Genomic DNA, 21,401 nt, shown 5'->3' with positions numbered 1-21,401 from the left:
CCTGTACTTTTCTGCCTTCATCTAAGCTTCAGGTGATTAAAATATTCACATTTTTCTGCATTATGAACAGAATTCATCTCAAATGTCCTTCTTTAAACCTTCAATCTTTTCTGCCAGGACTTGTAACTTTTTTTTAAGACATTTAATCAATTTTGCCTTTTTCAGGTGAAATGATCACATATCGAGTGTTTGTTAGACGCAGTTTGTCTGTTTTCTGGTCATTTGATTCACTTTCCAACAGCTGGAGCTCTGCAGTGTTGAACGTCAGGTGTCCCGTAGAACCAGAGAGTCCCTGAACGCCTCACAGCTCCTTCATCCCATCTGAACTGAAGGAGATGTTCATGGACACACAGCGCCATCCGGTGGCCACAAACAGAACCACCCAGCTCATTTTAAACACTTTATTCCATCTTTTCTTTGTTTACAGTCAAATAAATCTAATCAAGAGAAAGCAGGATGTAAACTGACAGCTGTAAAAACCGAAGGCACTTAACTTCCTGTTAAATATGTTTCTCTTCTGTACAGATATTTACACGCTGCACCATGATGAGCAGAACATGGAGGTCTAAAGTTAAACTGGGTTTTTCATGATGAACTTTAACTGAAGGTTAAATATAACAGGATAAAAACTGGTAAAATGTCTCGTAATGGATTAAAAATACAAACAGAGTACATAAAAGTGTTAAAATGCAGAAGGTTTCTGATTAAAAAGGTGAAAAGCTGCTTCTTCTTCTTGGGTTCATCATCAGAAATCAATAAAATGATCAATGAAACACTGATAATGATGTTAGCTTCAGGCGTTTAACAGACAGAACCAGTGGAGTTCTGATCCAAACTCTGATCGGTCAGCAGGTCCATGATGGCGACTGTGTGTTACTATGGTGACAATAGAGGGCTCGGGGGGGGGCGTGGTCAGTTGCGATGTTGGCGGTCGTTGGCGATGTCCTGCAGGCGGCGCCACAGAGACGTCTGCGCAGCAGAGACGTTCTCAGGACAGATGCGTTTGGGCGATGTCTCGTCGTCCAGAGGAATGCTGCGCTTCCTGGTGGGAGTTTCTCCGGTCCGGATCATGCTGTTGATCTCCTGGAGGCGCTGCGAGGACAGAGGAAACAGGACAGAGGACAGAGGAAACAGGACAGAGGAAACAAGAGAGAGGACAGAGGAAACAGGACAGAGGACAGAGGAAACAAGAGAGAGGACAGAGGAAACAGGACAGAGGAAACAAGAGAGAGGACAGAGGAAACAGGACAGAGGACAGAGGAAACAGGACAGAGGAAACAAGAGAGAGGACAGAGGAAACAGGACAGAGGAAACAAGAGAGAGGACAGAGGAAACAGGACAGAGGAAACAAGAGAGAGGACAGAGGAAACAGGACAGAGGACAGAGGAAACAAGAGAGAGGACAGAGGAAACAAGAGAGAGGACAGAGGAAACAGGACAGAGGACAGAGGAAACAGGAGAGAGGACAGAGGAAACAGGACAGAGGACAGAGGAAACAGGACAGAGGAAACAAGAGAGAGGACAGAGGAAACAGGACAGAGGACAGAGGAAACAGGACAGAGGACAGAGGAAACAAGAGAGAGGACAGAGGAAACAGGACAGAGGACAGAGGAAACAAGAGAGAGGACAGAGGAAACAGGACAGAGGACAGAGGAAACAGGACAGAGGAAACAAGAGAGAGGACAGAGGAAACAGGACAGAGGAAACAAGAGAGAGGACAGAGGAAACAGGACAGAGGAAACAAGAGAGAGGACAGAGGAAACAGGACAGAGGACAGAGGAAACAAGAGAGAGGACAGAGGAAACAAGAGAGAGGACAGAGGAAACAGGACAGAGGACAGAGGAAACAGGAGAGAGGACAGAGGAAACAGGACAGAGGACAGAGGAAACAGGACAGAGGACAGAGGAAACAAGAGCGAGGACAGAGGAAACAGGACAGATGACAGAGGAAACAGGAGAGAGGAAACAGGACGGAGGAAACAAGAGAGAGGACAGAGGAAACAAGAGAGAGGACAGAGGAAACAGGACAGAGGACAGAGGAAACAAGAGAGAGGACAGAGGAAACAGGACAGAGGACAGAGGAAACAAGAGAGAGGACAGAGGAAACAGGACAGAGGACAGACGAAACAGGACAAAGGACAGAGGAAACAAGAGAGAGGACAGAGGAAACAGGACAGAGGACAGAGGAAACAGGACAGAGGACAGAGGAAACAGGACAGAGGAAACAGGACAGAGGAAACAGGACAGAGGACAGAGGAAACAAGAGAGAGGACAGAGGAAACAGGACAGAGGACAGAGGAAACAGGAGAGAGGACAGAGGAAACAGGACAGAGGACAGAGGAAACAAGAGCGAGGACAGAGGAAACAGGACAGATGACAGAGGAAACAGGAGAGAGGAAACAGGACGGAGGAAACAAGAGAGAGGACAGAGGAAACAAGAGAGAGGACAGAGGAAACAAGAGAGAGGACAGAGGAAACAAGAGAGAGGACAGAGGAAACAGGACAGAGGACAGAGGAAACAAGAGAGAGGACAGAGGAAACAGGACAGAGGACAGAGGAAACAAGAGAGAGGACAGAGGAAACAGGACAGAGGACAGACGAAACAGGACAAAGGACAGAGGAAACAAGAGAGAGGACAGAGGAAACAGGACAGAGGACAGAGGAAACAGGACAGAGGACAGAGGAAACAGGACAGAGGAAACAGGACAGAGGACAGAGGAAACAAGAGAGAGGACAGAGGAAACAGGACAGAGGAAACAGGACAGAGGACACAGGAAAGAGGAAACAGGACGGAGGACAGAGGAAACAAGAGAGAGGACAGAGGAAACAGGACAGAGGACAGAGGAAACAGGACAGAGGAAACAGGACAGAGGACAGAGGAAACAAGAGAGAGGACAGAGGAAACAGGACAGAGGAAACAAGAGAGAGGACAGAGGAAACAAGAGAGAGGACAGAGGAAACAGGACAGAGGACAGAGGAAACAGGACAGAGGAAACAGGACAGGGGACAGAGGAAACAGGACAGAGGACAGAGGAAACAAGAGAGAGGAAACAGGACAGAGGAAAAAGGACAAGGGACAAAGGAAACAGGACAGAGGAAACAGGACAGAGGACAGAGGAAACAAGAGAGAGGACAGAGGAAACAGGACAGAGGACAGAGGACAGAGGAAACAGGACAGAGGACAGAGGAAACAAGAGAGAGGAAACAGGAAAGAGGAAAAAGGACATATATCAGAGGGTTTGCCCCTGTGTTACAGCTACTTCCTGTTTTATATCAGAGGGTTTGCCCCTGTGTTACAGCTACTTCCTGTTTTATATCAGAGGGTTTGCCCCTGTGTTACAGCTACTTCCTGTTTTATATCAGAGGGTTTGCCCCTGTGTTACAGCTACTTCCTGTTTTATATCAGAGGGTTTGCCCCTGTGTTACAGCTACTTCCTGTTTTATATCAGAGGGTTTGCCCCTGTGTTACAGCTACTTCCTGTTTTATATCAGAGGGTTTGCCCCAGTGTTACAGCTACTTCCTGTTTTATATCAGAGGGTTTGCCCCAGTGTTACAGCTACTTCCTGTTTTATATCAGAGGGTTTGTCCCAGTGTTACAGCTACTTCCTGTTTTATATCAGAGGGTTTGCCCCTGTGTTACAGCTACTTCCTGTTTTATCTCAGAGGGTTTGCCCCAGTGTTACAGCTACTTCCTGTTTTATATCAGAGGGTTTGCCCCTGTGTTACAGCTACTTCCTGTTTTATATCAGAGGGTTTGCCCCAGTGTTACAGCTACTTCCTGTTTTATATCAGAGGGTTTGCCCCAGTGTTACAGCTACTTCCTGTTTTATATCAGAGGGTTTGTCCCAGTGTTACAGCTACTTCCTGTTTTATCTCAGAGGGTTTGCCCCTGTGTTACAGCTACTTCCTGTTTTATATCAGAGGGTTTGCCCCTGTGTTACAGCTACTTCCTGTTTTATATCAGAGGGTTTGCCCCAGTGTTACAGCTACTTCCTGTTTTATATCAGAGGGTTTGCCCCTGTGTTACAGCTACTTCCTCTTTTATATCAGAGGGTTTGCCCCAGTGTTACAGTTACTTCCTCTTTTATATCAGAGGGTTTGCCCCTGTGTTACAGTTACTTCCTCTTTTATATCAGAGGGTTTGCCCCTGTGCTACAGCTACTTCCTGTTTTATATCAGAGGGTTTGCCCCTGTGCTACAGCTACTTCCTGTTTTATATCAGAGGGTTTGCCCCTGTGTTACAGTTACTTCCTGTTTTATATCAGAGGGTTTGCCCCAGTGTTACAGCTACTTCCTGTTTTATATCAGAGGGTTTGCCCCAGTGTTACAGCTACTTCCTGTTTTATATCAGAGGGTTTGCCCCTGTGCTACAGCTACTTCCTGTTTTATATCAGAGGGTTTGCCCCAGTGTTACAGCTACTTCCTGTTTTATATCAGAGGGTTTGCCCCTGTGTTACAGCTACTTCCTGTTTTATCTCAGAGGGTTTGTCCCAGTGTTACAGCTACTTCCTGTTTTATATCAGAGGGTTTGCCCCTGTGTTACAGCTACTTCCTGTTTTATATCAGAGGGTTTGCCCCAGTGTTACAGCTACTTCCTGTTTTATATCAGAGGGTTTACCCCTGTGTTACAGCTACTTCCTGTTTTATATCAGAGGGTTTGCCCCTGTGTTACAGCTACTTCCTGTTTTATATCAGAGGGTTTGTCCCAGTGTTACAGCTACTTCCTGTTTTATATCAGAGGGTTTGCCCCAGTGTTACAGCTACTTCCTGTTTTATATCAGAGGGTTTGCCCCAGTGTTACAGCTACTTCCTGTTTTATATCAGAGGGTTTGCCCCAGTGTTACAGCTACTTCCTGTTTGGAACTTCCTGTTCCCTTTTTGCTAACCGCTAACTCACGTTTGGGGGGCTGCTGCAGATGTAGTAGAAAATCCTGTCCTGGGGAGATGACGGCGAGGGGGTGGGGCCTGTCTTGTGAGGGGAGATGTAGATGGAGTGTCTGCTGGACAGAAGCATCCGCCGTGGAGAGCCGGTCCTCAGGGTGGGGTATGGACAGATGGGGGGGGACTCCACCTGCACACAGAGATAAAGGCTCACCTTCAGAGGCGGAGACAGTGGGTCGGGAATTTATAAAAAGGGAGCATATATCAGGGCGTCTGAGGTCACCAGCAGGTGTAAAACTCCCCAAAGAAAGTTCCTCATTTAACGAGCCGTTCTGATTTTCATTTCTAAAGTACGTCACTCCTTAAGTTGTCTCCGCCTCCTCTGCTAAGCCCCGCCCACTCACCTCCACCCTGCTGGACGGATGAAGCCAGCTTCTGGTGGAAATGTTCTGCTGTCAGCTGCACTGAGGAGCATGCATCTTCCATCCAGCAGCAGCCTCAGATGATATAAGAGCCCAGTGGATAAACTATATCTGAGGCTAATGTTCCAGCAGAGTTAGCTAAAGACTGTGAATGTGCAGCAAACACTTTTCATCCCACTGTTTTAACAACTTGGTCCAGTTCAACGCTGGACTGAAGGAACTGAGCCACAAAGAGGATCAGTTCCAACTCTCAGAGCCTGAACTTCAGAGCAGGGAAATGGAAGCATCTGAGAAATAACTCCTCATGGTTTATTTACTGATTTATTTCTTCCTTTAGCAGCAGCTAACGCTAACAGCTTAGCTAATGAAATAACTCCTCATGGTTTATTTACTGATTTATTTCTTCCTTTAGCAGCAGCTAACGCTAACAGCTTAGCTAATGAAATAACTCCTCATGGTTTATTTACTGATTTATTTCTTCCTTTAGCAGCAGCTAACGCTAACAGCTTAGCTAATGAAGATGACATACACCAACTTCTAAGGAGTTACTGCTGTTCCTCTCTGAAAGATGAACATTATTGTTCCCACATTACTTTGTTAGCTGAAGCTTTCTAGCTGCACGGTTCTGTTCTGTAACTCAGACAACCTGCAGCTGTGTTTAAGGTGTGTTTCCAACACAACACCGGTCCTCTCCTCACTCTCGCTGTGTTAGCGTTACATTATCAGCATGTTTCTGATAAAGATGGAGGTCTCCAGGTACAATTGTTTAATGAGGTTAATATATCCAAAAGGTTTAAACGCAGTAATTAACGGTTCACATGCATTACTACGAGTTACGCTGTGCACATCTCCGGCTTGGTCCATTACTGTTGATGAGAAAGCATTGTTTGCTAGCATCTGCTGCTAACGTACAGCTATCTGCTAACTTACAGCTAACTACTAAGTTACAGCTAACTTATAGCTAACTGCTAACTTACAGCTAACTGCTAACTTACAGCTAAAAGCTAACTTACAGCTAACTGCTAACTCACAGCTAACTGACAGCTCACTGCTAACTTACAGCTATCTGCTAACTTACAGCTAACAGCTAACTTACATCTAACTACTAAGTTACAGCTAACTTACAGCTAACTTATAGCTAAATGCTAACTCACAGCTAACTGCTAACTTACAGCTAACTTCTAACTTATAGCTAACTGCTAACTCACAGCTAACTGCTAACTTACAGCTAACTGCTAACCTGTTTCCCTCTGGGATCCATAGAGGAAATATCTGTATCTATATATAGAGCTGGAGTGTTTCTGACTGGAGGAATATTTAAAAAAGGCTTAATATGTCACCCAAAGATCAAACAAACTCATGAACTCAAACCTCAGCAGTGTGAGGTCTGCAGTGCATGTACGTGTGCATGTGCGTGTGCACGTACCCCCGCAGAGGGCGAGCTGGGCGAGTATCTCAGAGCAAAGTGTCTCATCTGCTTGATGTAGACGTTGTTGTAGAAGAGGATCAGGTCTCCTCGCTCCTCCTCACCTTCCCGCTCTGTGGAGGAGGAGGAGCTCCTGTTGGTGGGGGTGGAGGGGGTGCTGCCGGGCTGAGGGCCCGGTAAGGTGCTGCTGGAGCGGATCGGAACCGGGCTGATGTCTCCACCTGCTGGGAGGAAGTCAGGGAGACATGATGAACATAGAAGAGTCTACATCAGAACCTCCTCAGTTCATCTGACTCAAACTGAACTGGGTCAGAACTTCACATCAGCTGTTTGGGTCAGTTTAACACAGCAAACATACATCCAGAACCAGCAGTGATGGGTCTCCTCGTGTCACCAGGTTCTAGCACCTGATGTGGGATCATTCTCTCCTCTTTTCTTACCAGGATCCAGGCTGCTGTCAGCAGATGAGCTCAGCTTGTTTGGGTCACCGGTACCGGACGGGCGTCTCCTCCTCGCTGAGATCAGCACACTCCTGTAGACCTGAAACACACACACGGCTCAGTATGTGCAGCTGCTGCTCCAGATGTTCAGGTGAGCCACAGCTGGATCTCTTACGTTGCTGCTGGCCTGAGGCTGGGAGCGGTAACACTTCATGATGTTCTGGAAGGACCTGTCCTCCTTGGTCACCTGCCAGAAACAAACGGTTACCTGTCGGCGCCGCTTTAAACAAAGATGGATCTGCTGTTTATGCTCATTCCTTCACTGCAGAATCCCTGACCTCTGACCTCTGACCTCTGCCTGATAAGATCAAACTGATCCAACCTGGTCATCAGAACAAAAACTAAAAAGGTAAAATTTCAAAGGTAAAATGAACCTTTTTCCTACAGATTTACTCACTCAACCTGCACACGTGACGCGTTTCCAACACGCGTGTAAACCGCAGCTCGTCTCTAAGCACGCACCTTCGCCGTGACGTAGACGGCGCACATGAGCAGCTGGTCCAGGTGGCGGTCCTTCATCATCTCGCTGCAGTGGACCAGAGAAAACTCAAAGCACGTCCAGATCTTCCTCCTCAGGTCCGATGAGATGTCCAGCCTGGCGCAGAGGTCTCTGAGACGGACGCTGGCCAGGTGATACACCTGAGGGAGGACATGTGACACGGTGAGGCTCGCTGACAGACACGGGCAGGTGTCCCTGGCAGGTGACCCTGGCAGGTGTCCCTGGCAGGTGTCCCTGGCAGGTGGCCCTGGCAGGTGTCCCTGGCAGGTGGCCCTACAGGTGTCCCTGGCAGGTGGCCCTGGCAGGTGACCCTGGCAGGTGTCCCTGGCAGGTGACCCTGGCCGGTGACCCTGGCAGGTGACCCTGGTAGGTGACCCTGGCCGGTGACCCTGGTAGGTGACCCTGGCAGGTGACCCTGGCAGGTGTTCCTGGCAGGTGACCCTGGCAGGCGGGGGTCGTACCTTCCTGAAGAACAGCGACAGCGAGCCTTTCTTCGGCGGGCTGGCTTTGGCGGCGGGTTTGGTGACGGCTGATTGGATGGTGAGGGCGCCGGTCAGGGTGTGGGCGGACAGCGGCTGCAGTGTGGCAGCGCCCACCTGCACCGGGATGAAAGTGATTCCTCCGCTCTCATTGGCTATCCCTGCAGAGAGGTCAGAGGTCAGTGCCTGTTAGTGTCACCTGTCATACGTACGTGTCACCTGCCTCACCCTGCACAGGTATGGTCACGGTCTGCCCGTTGTTGGCGGTGACAGTGGCGGTTGCCATGGTGACCACGGTCTGCCCCGCTGGGATGGAGCTGACGATGGTGTTCTGGCCCGTCTTGGCGACTGAGGGCGGTGCTGCGCCGGCCTCGCCCTCCACGGGGTCGACAAACAGCCGGCGGCGAAACCCACCGGTCGGAGGGGAGCTGTACCTGTCCACCAGGGTGGTGGGGGAGGGGGAGACACCTGCAGCAGGTGGAGGGCGTTATTATGGGATGGATGCACTGATGTTCAGGCGAACAGGACACGACTCACCTTTCATGGTGCTGCTGGAGCTGAGCTCGGCGCCGTGGCTGACGGGTGTCTGAGGGACGCCGCCGGCCGCGCTGATGTCATCGTTCTGTTCCAGGTACTGAGGAGGCATCACCTGAAACCCACCCAGAGGAGCCATGAGCCCCCGAGACAGAAGAAAGCTGAATCTGCAGCTTCTTTATTAAAAAATGGCTTTAAAATGTGAATTTCTTGTGTTTTTACAGCAGGTGACCTGCAGGGGGCAGTGTTGTGAACTGTACCTGCTGACAGGAAGGGACGCGGTCTTTGGCTGCACGGAGGCTCTGCCACAGCGGGGAGTCGCCGGTCCAAGCCAGACTCTCCAGAACCTGCTCCTCCACCTGGTTCAGGTGCTTCACCACCTCCCGAAACAGACCCTGCTCCGCCCGCACCAACACCTCAATCACCTGCTCACACACAACCAGCCAATAAAGGCTTCTTCCCGGGCTTCATTCATAGAAACTGCCTCAGTTATGATGGGTCGGGTCGGACCGGTACCTTATAGAAGTGGTACGCGGGGAGCTGGAAGGTTCTGATCACGGTGGGGAAATCTCCCGGAGGTCTGTAGGAGAAGGTGACGATCTCCAGGCAGCAGGCCAGCAGGGAGCGGTGGAAGACATCCTGCTCCAGAATGCACTGCAACAGTGAGCCACATAAGCCAGTGTTTTTCACTCCTCTTTGCTTTATTTTGGTTAATATTTCTGCCACTAATCCGGAGCTTTGCTGGAAAAGTAGCTGCAGGGTCAGTTTTGTTTGGTCTGTGTGAAAAAAAACAAATAAAACTAGAAAAAGCTGTGAAAACAGCTGTGAGAATGCTTTTTAAGTTGAATGGGATTAGTTGAACATGCTCAAAAAGCTGAATCTAGTGAAAATTTAGCAGAAATCAAGTGAGTAATAGTTAAAATGGCTTCAGTGTAATATACTGCAGAGAGTGATGTCATCAATGATGTCATCAGTGACAGGAATGTTTGTAAACAACTCTCTCCCTGTATAACCTGCAGATAAGGCTTTTTTGGATACTATGACCTCCTGTGAGAAAACTGGAAGAGCGAGGAAAATAATTTGAAGACCGTAAGAAGCAGAAGGCTTGGAGGAACGCGGCAATGTAGTTTTTATTTCAATGGAGTGAAAAAAATTTAAACGGCAGCGAGTTGAACACAGTTGAACCTGTCTCTGGCGTCAGACCAAGTTTCCATTGGAGTTAGTGAGAGAAATTGAAAGGTTTCTCTGGCTTCAAGGCTCATAGCTGAAATTCTGTAAATGTGAGCTCTTTAGTACATCAGCTGAAAGAGGACAAGTGTACCTACATTTTAAGGTATAATTTGTTTGTCTGAGTTAAACAGCATGAAAGTTAGAGGCATTTGTTTGAAAATCAGAAAAAGTTAAAATGATCAGTGTGCCACTCTAATTTTTTCATTCATAAAAATCAAGAAGGAGCAAAAATGTTCATGTTTTTTAAGCTGTAATATTTCAGAATTGGCTTAATATTTGAAAAAGCTGAATCATTTGGTAATAGCTGAATGTCGTGTGAACATTTTAAAGTTTGAATGGTGTCTCCAGCTGAATGTATGTTGAACTAGTTGGGTTGGAAAGAGGAGGAAGTTTTTGAAGAGTTGAAAGAAATTTACATTCATTTGAATGACGGGAAAATTTGAATTAAAAGTTAAATAGTTTAAAAAGTATAAAAGATATCAACACCAAAAGTCAAAGCATAAATCTCCTGAAGGAACTGAACGTTTTGATACCAAAATTGTTGAAATCGGTGAAAGATTGCAGGAGTAGTTAAGTGCCAAAAAAGAGAAACAGGAAAACCATAGGTGTAAGAGATAAACAGTGCGCCCTGGATTCTGCCTGCCAGGTAAATGTAGGGCTGACACCCCCCACCAGGTGTAAGAGATAAACAGTGCGCCCTGGATTCTGCCTGCCAGGTAAATGTAGGGCTGACACCCCCCACCAGGTGTAAGAGATAAACAGTGCGCCCTGGATTCTGCCTGCCAGGTAAATGTAGGGCTGACACCCCCCACCAGGTGTAAGAGATAAACAGTGCGCCCTGGATTCTGCCTGCCAGGTAAATGTAGGGCTGACACCCCCCCCCCCCCCAGGTGTAAGAGATAAACAGCGCGCCCTGGATTCTGCCTGCCAGGTAAATGTAGGGCTGACACCCCCCCCCCCCCCAAGTGTAAGAGATAAACAGTGCGCCCTGGATTCTGCCTGCCAGGTAAATGTAGGGCTGACACCCCCCACCAGGTGTAAGAGATAAACAGTGCGCCCTGGATTCTGCCTGCCAGGTAAATGTAGGGCTGACACCCCCCACCAGGTGTAAGAGATAAACAGTGCGCCCTGGATTCTGCCTGCCAGGTAAATGTAGGGCTGACACCCCCCACCAGGTGTAAGAGATAAACAGTGCGCCCTGGATTCTGCCTGCCAGGTAAATGTAGGGCTGACACCCCCCCCACCAGGTGTAAGAGATAAACAGTGCGCCCTGGATTCTGCCTGCCAGGTAAATGTAGGGCTGACACCCCCCCACCAGGTGTAAGAGATAAACAGCGCGCCCTGGATTCTGCCTGCCAGGTAAATGTAGGGCTGACACCCCCCCACCAGGTGTAAGAGATAAACAGTGCGCCCTGGATTCTGCCTGCCAGGTAAATGTAGGGCTGACACCCCCCCACCAGGTGTAAGAGATAAACAGTGAGCCCTGGATTCTGCCTGCCAGGTAAATGTAGGGCTGACACCCCCCCACCGGGTGTAAGAGATAAAGAGTGAGCCCTGGATTCTGCCTGCCAGGTAAATGTAGGGCTGACACCCCCCCACCAGGTGTAAGAGATAAACAGTGCGCCCTGGATTCTGCCTGCCAGGTAAATGTAGGGCTGACACCCCCCACCAGGTGTAAGAGATAAACAGTGCGCCCTGGATTCTGCCTGCCAGGTAAATGTAGGGCTGACACCCCCCCACCAAGTGTAAGAGATAAACAGTGCGCCCTGGATTCTGCCTGCCAGGTAAATGTAGGGCTGACACCCCCCCCCCACCAGGTGTAAGAGATAAACAGCGCGCCCTGGATTCTGTCTGCCAGGTAAATGTAGGGCTGACACCCCCCCACGATGGTCTGAAGCCTGCAGCGCCGGATACTCACAGACAGGTCGGCGTCTCCCAGGATCATCTTCTCCCTCTCTATGATAGACTCCAGGATCCTGTAGTAGAGCGCCTCCGCCAGGTGGAAGTACTTCACCGCCATGTCTGTGAGAACAACCTCATTAATACATTTACAGACCGCAGATCAGCTGTATGCTGACGCCGTGTCGCACCTTTGCCCATCCCCCGGCCGTCGGCGCCGCTGTCCTCGTAACGGTGCGAGTACACCTCGAACATGTCCTTCAGGCGCTGACTGATGACATCACTGGGGTCTCTGGCACAGCCACTGGGACAACAAGGCGGTAAAAAGTCAGTAAGAATACAGGAGTTTCATTTCTGCGCTGACCGAAGGATCCAGAAACGTACCGCAGCGTCTCCGTCAGCTTGGCGCTCGGCCCCTGCTGGGTCCCCGACAGCAGCGTGTGAAGGCGCCCGACGCTCTTCATGGCGGACGACAGCGGAGACGCCAGCCGGACCTCCTGGATGTACTTCCTCCCCGTCAGAGGGGTGGAGACCTTCAGAGCCGAGGCCTGGGGACGGAGAGACGGCAGGTCGTCACGGTGACAGAAGAGGGCGGAGCAGAGGGAGAGCGAGCAGGAAGTGAGACTCACGGTGAGGCTGGCGTGCAGCCTGAAGGTGGCGCTGCCCTGGTTCTCCGCCCCCTCACTCAGGCAGGGCCCCTGGGTACCGATGTCCTCGTTGGCCCCCTCCCCGGTGAAGATCCTCTCGTCCAGGCTGCCGGTGGCAAGAACGTGTTCCTCATAGAGGCGACTGAGCGACTGTCTGAGGGCGGAGCAGAGAGGGCGGAGCCAGAGAGGGCGGAGCAGAGAGGGCGGAGTCAGAGAGGGCGGAGCAGAGAGGGCGGAGTCAGAGAGGGCGGAGTCACAGAGGGCAGAGCAGAGAGGGCGGAGTCAGAGAGGGCAGAGCAGAGAGGGCAGAGCAGAGAGGGCGGAGTCAGAGAGGGCGGAGTCACAGAGGGCGGAGTCAGAGAGGGCGGAGTCAGAAAGGGCGGAGCAGAGAGGGCGGAGTCAGAGAGGGCGGAGCAGAGAGGGCAGAGCAGAGAGGGCGAAGTCAGAGAGGGCGGAGTCAGAGAGGGCGGAGTCAGAAAGGGCGGAGTCAGAAAGGGCGGAGCAGAGAGGGCGGAGTCACAGAGGGCAGAGCAGAGAGGGCGGAGTCAGAGAGGGCGGAGCAGAGAGGGCGGAGTTAGAGAGGGCGGAGCAGAGAGGGCGGAGTCAGAGAGGGCGGAGTCAGAGAGGGCAGAGCAGAGAGGGCGGAGTCAGAGAGGGCGGAGTCAGAGAGGGCAGGGCAGAGAGGGCGGGGTCAGAGAGGGTGGAGTCAGAGAGGGCAGAGCAGAGAGGGCGGAGTCAGAGAGGGCGGAGTCAGAGAGGGCGGAGTCAGAGGGCAGAGCAGACAGGGCAGAGCAGAGAGGGCAGAGCAGAGAGGGCGGAGTCAGACAGGGCAGAGCAGAGAGGGCGGAGCAGAGAGGGCGGAGCCAGAGAGGGCGGAGTCAGAGAGGGCAGAGCAGAGAGGGTGGAGTCAGAGAGGGCGGAGTCAGAGAGGGCAGAGCAGAGAGGGCAGAGCAGAGAGGGCGGAGTCAGAGAGGGCAGAGCAGAGAGGGCGGAGCAGAGAGGGCGGAGCCAGAGAGGGCAGAGCAGAGAGGGTGGAGTCAGAGAGGGCGGAGCAGAGAGGGCGGAGTCAGAGAGGGCGGAGTCAGAGAGGGCAGAGCAGAGAGGGCAGAGCAGAGAGGGCGGAGTCAGAGAGGGCAGGGCAGAGAGGGCGGAGTCAGAGAGGGCGGAGCAGAGAGGGCGGAGTCAGAGAGGGCGGAGCAGAGAGGGCGGAGTCAGAGAGGGCAGAGCAGAGAGGGCGGAGCAGAGAGGGCGGAGTCAGAGAGGGCGGAGTCAGAGAGGAAGATAGGAAGTCTCCTCTTCGGTTTCAGGACCACAAATCAACTCATTTTCAGTGTTTTTAGTCAGTGAACGACCTCAGAAGATCATTTTCAGCTGATGCTAAGGCTAAAACCTTCTGATCCAAGGTCATCAAAAAGCTCACAGACTTCCTCCCACAGAACAACCACTCTGCAGTCCTACAGTTCAGTCCCTCTGGACCTCGCCTGGCTCGGAGAACACCTCTAACACCCTAACTTGACCCTGGACAGGTTCTACTGAAGCTTCAGAGTAAAATCTCTAAGGTTGCTTTGGAGGAAGAGAAAGCAGTAAATGTAACGTAATCATTTAGTCTTAAACTCATCCCTGTTGCTGTAAAACATGAAGGTTCTGCACTCACAAACTGTCTCCAAAGTTCATGGGATCCAGAAAGCCGGTCAGACTGTCCTCTTTCCCTCTGAGAATCTGTGGGAGAAGAAGAAGAAGAAGAAGAAGAAGAAGAGGTTCCAACATCAGGATGTTGATCTTTAATGCAGTGAATAAAAGTCTGATCCAGGCAGATGGTTTCTGCTTCAGATTCAGATCCTGCAGTGATCTAAGAGGCCAGATTTGACATGAAGACGCCCTCTTAAAGGATTTCCATCAGACAAAATGTTTTAATCCTCACTGTGAGTGTGCTTTACAGAAAACTTTGTTTTTTGAGCAGTTGAAACCAGTTTTAATCCAGATTTTACATCGATCATCCTCCCAAACGTCACTTTTAAACATGGAACACAGAAACAGGCATGTTCCTGAAGTAGAACCCTGAGGAACACCTTTAGTTTCCTCTGTGTTCAGTCAACAGGATCATTTGTGGTTCCCAGAGTTTCTAAAAGCAGAATGGGAGGCAGAGCCTTCAGTTATCAGGCCCCTAAGAGCAGAATGGGAGGCAGAGCCTTCAGTTATCAGGCCCCTAAAAGCAGAATGGGAGGCAGAGCCTTCAGTTATCAGGCCCCTAAAAGCAGAATGGGAGGCAGAGCCTTCAGTTATCAGGCCCCTAAAAGCAGAATGGGAGGCAGAGCCTTCAGTTATCAGGCCCCTAAAAGCAGAATGGGAGGCAGAGCCTTCAGTTATCAGGCCCCTAAAAGCAGAATGGGAGGCAGAGCCTTCAGTTATCAGGCCCCTAAAAGCAGAATGGGAGGCAGAGCCTTCAGTTATCAGGCCCCTAAAAGCAGAATGGGAGGCAGAGCCTTCAGTTATCAGGCCCCTAAAAGCAGAATGGGAGGCAGAGCCTTCAGTTATCAGGCCCCTAAAAGCTGAATGGGAGGCAGAGCCTTCAGTTATCAGGCCCCTAAAAGCAGAATGGGAGGCAGAGCCTTCAGTTATCAGGCCCCTAAAAGCAGAATGGGAGGCAGAGCCTTCAGTTATCAGGCCCCTAAAAGCAGAATGGGAGGCAGAGCCTTCAGTTATCAGGCCCCTAAAAGCAGAATGGGAGGCAGAGCCTTCAGTTATCAGGCCCCTAAAAGCAGAATGGGAGGCAGAGCCTTCAGCTATCAGGCCCCTAAAAGCAGAATGGGAGGCAGAGCCTTCAGTTATCAGGCCCCTAAAAGCAGAACGGGAGGCAGAGCCTTCAGTTATCAGGCCCCTAAAAGCAGAATGGGAGGCAGAGCCTTCAGTTATCAGGCCCCTAAAAGCAGAATGGAAGGCAGAGCCTTCAGTTATCAGGCCCCTAAAAGCAGAATGGGAGGCAGAGCCTTCAGTTATCAGGCCCCTAAAAGCAGAATGGGAGGCAGAGCCTTCAGTTATCAGGCCCCTAAAAGCAGAATGGGAGGCAGAGCCTTCAGTTATCAGGCCCCTAAAAGCAGAATGGGAGGCAGAGCCTTCAGTTATCAGGCCCCTAAAAGCAGAATGGGAGGCAGAGCCTTCAGTTATCAGGCCCCTAAAAGCAGAATGGGAGGCAGAGCCTTCAGTTATCAGGCCCCTAAAAGCAGAATGGGAGGCAGAGCCTTCAGTTATCAGGCCCCTAAAAGCAGAATGGGAGGCAGAGCCTTCAGTTATCAGGCCCCTAAAAGCAGAATGGGAGGCAGAGCCTTCAGTTATCAGGCCCCTAAAAGCAGAATGGGAGGCAGAGCCTTCAGTTATCAGGCCCCTAAAAGCAGAATGGGAGGCAGAGCCTTCAGTTATCAGGCCCCTAAAAGCAGAATGGGAGGCAGAGCCTTCAGTTATCAGGCCCCTAAAAGCAGAATGGGAGGCAGAGCCTTCAGTTATCAGGCCCCTAAAAGCAGAATGGGAGGCAGAGCCTTCAGTTATCAGGCCCCTAAAAGCAGAATGGGAGGCAGAGCCTTCAGTTATCAGGCCCCTAAAAGCAGAATGGGAGGCAGAGCCTTCAGTTATCAGGCCCCTAAAAGCAGAATGGGAGGCAGAGCCTTCAGTTATCAGGCCCCTAAAAGCAGAATGGGAGGCAGAGCCTTCAGTTATCAGGCCCCTAAAAGCAGAATGGGAGGCAGAGCCTTCAGTTATCAGGCCCCTAAAAGCAGAATGGGAGGCAGAGCCTTCAGTTATCAGGCCCCTAAAAGCAGAATGGGAGGCAGAGCCTTCAGTTATCAGGCCCCTAAAAGCAGAATGGGAGGCAGAGCCTTCAGTTATCAGGCCCCTAAAAGCAGAATGGGAGGCAGAGCCTTCAGTTATCAGGCCCCTAAAAGCAGAATGGGAGGCAGAGCCTTCAGTTATCAGGCCCCTAAAAGCAGAACGGGAGGCAGAGCCTTCAGTTATCAGGCCCCTAAAAGCAGAATGGGAGGCAGAGCCTTCAGTTATCAGGCCCCTAAAAGCAGAATGGGAGGCAGAGCCTTCAGTTATCAGGCCCCTAAAAGCAGAATGGGAGGCAGAGCCTTCAGTTATCAGGCCCCTAAAAGCAGAATGGGAGGCAGAGCCTTCAGTTATCAGGCCCCTAAAAGCAGAATGGGAGGCAGAGCCTTCAGTTATCAGGCCCCTAAAAGCAGAATGGGAGGCAGAGCCTTCAGTTATCAGGCCCCTAAAAGCAGAATGGGAGGCAGAGCCTTCAGTTATCAGGCCCCTAAAAGCAGAATGGGAGGCAGAGCCTTCAGTTATCAGGCCCCTAAAAGCAGAATGGGAGGCAGAGCCTTCAGTTATCAGGCCCCTAAAAGCAGAATGGGAGACAGAGCCTTCAGTTATCAGGCCCCTAAAAGCAGAATGGGAGGCAGAGCCTTCAGTTATCAGGCCCCTAAAAGCAGAATGGGAGGCAGAGCCTTCAGTTATCAGGCCCCTAAAAGCAGAATGGGAGGCAGAGCCTTCAGTTATCAGGCCCCTAAAAGCAGAATGGGAGGCAGAGCCTTCAGTTATCAGGCCCCTAAAAGCAGAATGGGAGGCAGAGCCTTCAGTTATCAGGCCCCTAAAAGCAGAATGGGAGGCAGAGCCTTCAGTTATCAGGCCCCTAAAAGCAGAATGGGAGGCAGAGCCTTCAGTTATCAGGCCCCTAAAAGCAGAATGGGAGGCAGAGCCTTCAGTTATCAGGCCCCTAAAAGCAGAACGGGAGGCAGAGCCTTCAGTTATCAGGCCCCTAAAAGCAGAACGGGAGGCAGAGCCTTCAGTTATCAGGCCCCTAAAAGCAGAATGGGAGGCAGAGCCTTCAGTTATCAGGCCCCTAAAAGCAGAATGGGAGGCAGAGCCTTCAGTTATCAGGCCCCTAAAAGCAGAATGGGAGGCAGAGCCTTCAGTTATCAGGCCCCTAAAAGCAGAATGGGAGGCAGAGCCTTCAGTTATCAGGCCCCTAAAAGCAGAATGGGAGGCAGAGCCTTCAGTTATCAGGCCCCTAAAAGCAGAATGGGAGGCAGAGCCTTCAGTTATCAGGCCCCTAAAAGCAGAATGGGAGGCAGAGCCTTCAGTTATCAGGCCCCTAAAAGCAGAATGGGAGGCAGAGCCTTCAGTTATCAGGCCCCTAAAAGCAGAATGGGAGACAGAGCCTTCAGTTATCAGGCCCCTAAAAGCAGAATGGGAGGCAGAGCCTTCAGTTATCAGGCCCCTAAAAGCAGAATGGGAGGCAGAGCCTTCAGTTATCAGGCCCCTAAAAGCAGAATGGGAGGCAGAGCCTTCAGTTATCAGGCCCCTAAAAGCAGAATGGGAGGCAGAGCCTTCAGTTATCAGGCCCCTAAAAGCAGAATGGGAGGCAGAGCCTTCAGTTATCAGGCCCCTAAAAGCAGAATGGGAGGCAGAGCCTTCAGTTATCAGGCCCCTAAAAGCAGAATGGGAGGCAGAGCCTTCAGTTATCAGGCCCCTAAAAGCAGAATGGGAGGCAGAGCCTTCAGTTATCAGGCCCCTCTCTGTGGAACCAGCTGCCAGTTTGGGTAATTAAAATTAAAATTAAACCAACAGCTCATTGGATGAAGGCCTATCAGTCAGTGCAGGTGGGACCTACCCTCTTGTGGAAGAGCTTCTTGATGAAGGGCTTCCAGAAGTGCTCTTTGACACCTTTGGCCTCCAGAACCAGGCCGTCATGCAGCTCACACAGCTGCTCGATGAAGCAGAACGGGCCTGAGGACGGCCGGTAGTCCTTACTGCTGAAGTCCTCTGGGAGACCTGACGGAGGAAAACCATGACAACGGTCACATGATGGGGCTTCAGTCCGATGCCTGCCAGGCATCATGAAGACCTGCAGCAGTCTGAAAGTTTCATGTCTCTAATGCTGCTGTTTCTACTTTCTGAGTGTGTGAACCTCGATCTTCTAAGTGCTTCTGACACATTTAAACTTTCTTTTGCTCATTCCTGAGCCTGACATTTTAGTGCTCTGGATCATGACAAACAGGAAATACACATAATTATGACATCATCTTCCTCTTATCTGAGGCTGGGTCAGAACCAACAGGTCCAGGAGGGAAACCCAGCCCTCCTCTCCAGCTCCTCCAGGAGGATCCCGAGGTGTTCCCAGGCCTGATGGGATACATTAACCCTCCAGTGAGTTCTGGTTCTGACCCGGGGCCTCCTCCCAGGAGGCATCCAAACCAGAGGAACCACCTCAGCTGACTCCTTTATATGTGGAGGAGCAGCGGCTCTACTCCGAGCTCCTCCCCCCGGATGTTGGAGCTCCTCCCTCCGGATGATGGAGCTCCTCCCCCCAGATGATAGAGCTCCTCCCCCCGGATGGTGGAGCTCCTCCCCCCAGATGATAGAGCTCCTCCCCCCGGATGGTGGGGCTCCTCCCCCCAGATGATAGAGCTCCTCCCCCGGATAGTGGAGCTCCTCCCCCTGTAAGGTGGAGCTCCTCCCCCCGGATGATGGAGCTCCTCCCTCTGGATGGTGAAGCTCCTCCCTCGGATGATGGAGCTCCTCCCCCCGGATGGTGGAGCTCCTCCCCCGGATGATGGAGCTCCTCCCCCTGTAAGGTGGAGCTCCTCCCCCCGGATGTTGGAGCTCCTCCCTCCGGATGTTGGAGCTCCTCCCCCCCGGATGATGGAGCTCCTCCCTCTGGATGATGGAGCTCCTCCCTCTGGATGGTGAAGCTCCTCCCTCGGATGATGGAGCTCCTCCCCCCGGATGGTGGAGCTCCTCCCCCGGATGATGGAGCTCCTCCCCCTGTAAGGTGGAGCTCCTCCCCCCGGATGTTGGAGCTCCTCCCTCCGGATGTTGGAGCTCCTCCCCCCCGGATGATGGAGCTCCTCCCTCTGGATGGTGAAGCTCCTCCCTCGGATGATGGAGCTCCTCCCCCGGATGATGGAGCTCCTCCCCCTGTAAGGTGGAGCTCCTCCCCCCGGATGTTGGAGCTCCTCCCTCCGGATGGTGGAGCTCCTGCCCCCAGATGATAGAGCTCCTCCCCCCGGATGGTGGAGCTCCTCCCTCTGGATGGTGAAGCTCCTCCCTCTGGATGGTGAAGCTCCTCCCCCCAGATGATAGAGCTCCTCCCCCCGGATGGTGGAGCTCCTCCCCCCAGATGATAGAGCTCCTCCCCCCGGATGGTGGAGCTCCTCCCCCCAGATGATAGAGCTCCTCCTTCCGGACGGTGGAGCTCCTCCCCCATATTGTGGAGCTCCTCCCCCCTGGATGGTGGAGCTCCTCCCCCTTTCTCTAAGGCTGAGCCCCGCCCCCCTCTGACGGAAACCACGACCTCCTTCTCTGGGTCAGAACCCAGATCTGTGAGCTCAGGTGAGGGTTGGAACAAAGATGGAGCAGGAACCTGAAAGCTTCTCCTTCCGGCTCAGCTTCACCAAACGGACCGGAGCAGCACCCTCATTACTGCTGACGAAGCCCCGATCCGTCTGTCCATCTCTGATCCAACTCACCATCACTGAGAACCAGGTCCAGAGATACTGAAATACCCCTGCAAAGGGGAATAAATACCCCCCATGGCCCTGAGATAAACTGGTCTGGTGGAGGCGTCAGACTAAGAGTGATTCAAAGATCTGGGGCGGCACCAGCGTAAAGGTTTAGTCACCCCACCTGAAAAATGGCACCTCCCAGGACCCAGGCCTAGTGGTCTGGAGCTCAGCCAGAAGAAGCCACAGGATGCCACTTCCACGTGGGCCCACCCCCCACAGGAAGGAACTCCGAGGTGCACTGAGAGCAGGATGGAGGGGGGGGCTGATTCCCAGTGCCAGAAACATTTTAGTAAACTTCAATACCAAATTTTGGAAGTTCTGGAAGCCTTTGAGACAATCTGGTGTCTCTAAAGTAGGCCAGATGTCCTATTCTGCCATATTTTCATGGATAAAACCTTCACCTGCTGCTCAAACTGTGACTCTGATCCAGCTGTTTTCACCACAGCTGGACAGATGTTTCATTTTCAGGCTTAAACTCCAGCAGTAGAATAAACACTGAGCTCAGAGAGCAGGGTGGAGGTGGGTGGAGCGCAGGAAATGCAGGAGTCAACAGGAAGTGAAGCGGCGCTGACAGGCTGCAGGAATCCGTTCATCGAAAACTTTTGATTTATTTCACGTTTAACTCTGAACACGACCGATAAGAAGACTTCCTGCACAGAGGATTTAGATTTAAGATCCAGCTCCATATTTCACAGCTGAGGGGAAAACACCCTGAGACCTGAACACGGTTCAAAAACATCTGATACACATGCAGTCCAGAACCAGGGTCCAGAACCAGGGTCCAGAACCAGACCCAGAGTCCAGAACCAGAGTCCAGGGTCCAGAACCAGGGTCCAGACCCAGACCCAGAGTCCAGACCCAGAGTCCAGACCCAGAGTCCAGACCCAGACCCAGAGTCCAGAGTCCAGAGTCCAGAGTCCAGAGTCCAGACCCAGACCCAGACCCAGACCCAGAGTCCAGGGTCCAGAACCAGGGTCCAGACCCAGGGTCCAGACCCAGGGTCCAGACCCAGGGTCCAGACCCAGAGTCCAGACCCAGACCCAGAGTCCAGAGTCCAGAGTCCAGACCCAGACCCAGAGTCCAGACCCAGGGTCCAGACCCAGGGTCCAGACCCAGGGTCCAGACCCAGAGTCCAGACCCAGACCCAGAGTCCAGAGTCCAGACCCAGACCCAGAGTCCAGACCCAGAGTCCAGAGTCCAGAGTCCAGACCCAGACCCAGACCCAGGGTCCAGGGTCCAGAACCAGGGTCCAGACCCAGGGTCCAGACCCAGACCCAGGGTCCAGGGTCCAGAACCAGGGTCCAGACCCAGGGTCCAGACCCAGAG

At 51.9% G+C, this 21,401-nt stretch overlaps 1 protein-coding gene across 2 annotated transcripts in view; it reads right to left on the bottom strand.

The window, feature by feature from the left end:
* Positions 1 to 402: 402 nt before the first annotated feature.
* Positions 403 to 21,401, bottom strand: part of rbl2 (retinoblastoma-like 2 (p130)) — a 40,954-nt gene continuing 19,955 nt past the window's right edge. The window contains exons 6-22 of one of the 2 annotated variants that reach the window (XM_072386778.1): positions 18,182 to 18,342; positions 14,171 to 14,235; positions 12,499 to 12,670; positions 12,254 to 12,417; positions 12,061 to 12,173; positions 11,889 to 11,992; positions 9,257 to 9,394; positions 9,001 to 9,165; positions 8,744 to 8,855; positions 8,435 to 8,674; positions 8,189 to 8,367; positions 7,691 to 7,867; positions 7,344 to 7,415; positions 7,169 to 7,268; positions 6,729 to 6,952; positions 4,897 to 5,070; positions 403 to 1,092 (exon numbers count right to left, since the gene is read on the bottom strand). In XM_072386778.1, the coding sequence (XP_072242879.1) occupies positions 913 to 1,092; positions 4,897 to 5,070; positions 6,729 to 6,952; positions 7,169 to 7,268; positions 7,344 to 7,415; positions 7,691 to 7,867; positions 8,189 to 8,367; positions 8,435 to 8,674; positions 8,744 to 8,855; positions 9,001 to 9,165; positions 9,257 to 9,394; positions 11,889 to 11,992; positions 12,061 to 12,173; positions 12,254 to 12,417; positions 12,499 to 12,670; positions 14,171 to 14,235; positions 18,182 to 18,342 (2,540 nt within the window). In that variant the 3' untranslated portion in view covers positions 403 to 912. Of the gene's footprint in view, positions 1,093 to 4,896; positions 5,071 to 6,728; positions 6,953 to 7,168; positions 7,269 to 7,343; positions 7,416 to 7,690; positions 7,868 to 8,188; positions 8,368 to 8,434; positions 8,675 to 8,743; positions 8,856 to 9,000; positions 9,166 to 9,256; positions 9,395 to 11,888; positions 11,993 to 12,060; positions 12,174 to 12,253; positions 12,671 to 14,170; positions 14,236 to 18,181; positions 18,343 to 21,401 lie in introns of both variants that reach the window. The other variant, XM_072386777.1, reaches the window with a different exon arrangement.

The sequence above is a fragment of the Leuresthes tenuis genome, unplaced genomic scaffold (assembly GCF_036924035.1).
Source record: "Leuresthes tenuis unplaced genomic scaffold, fLeuTen1.0.hap1 SCAF_5, whole genome shotgun sequence".
Taxonomy (NCBI): Eukaryota; Metazoa; Chordata; class Actinopteri; order Atheriniformes; family Atherinopsidae; genus Leuresthes; species Leuresthes tenuis.
This window is presented reverse-complemented; position numbering and strand designations above follow the sequence as displayed.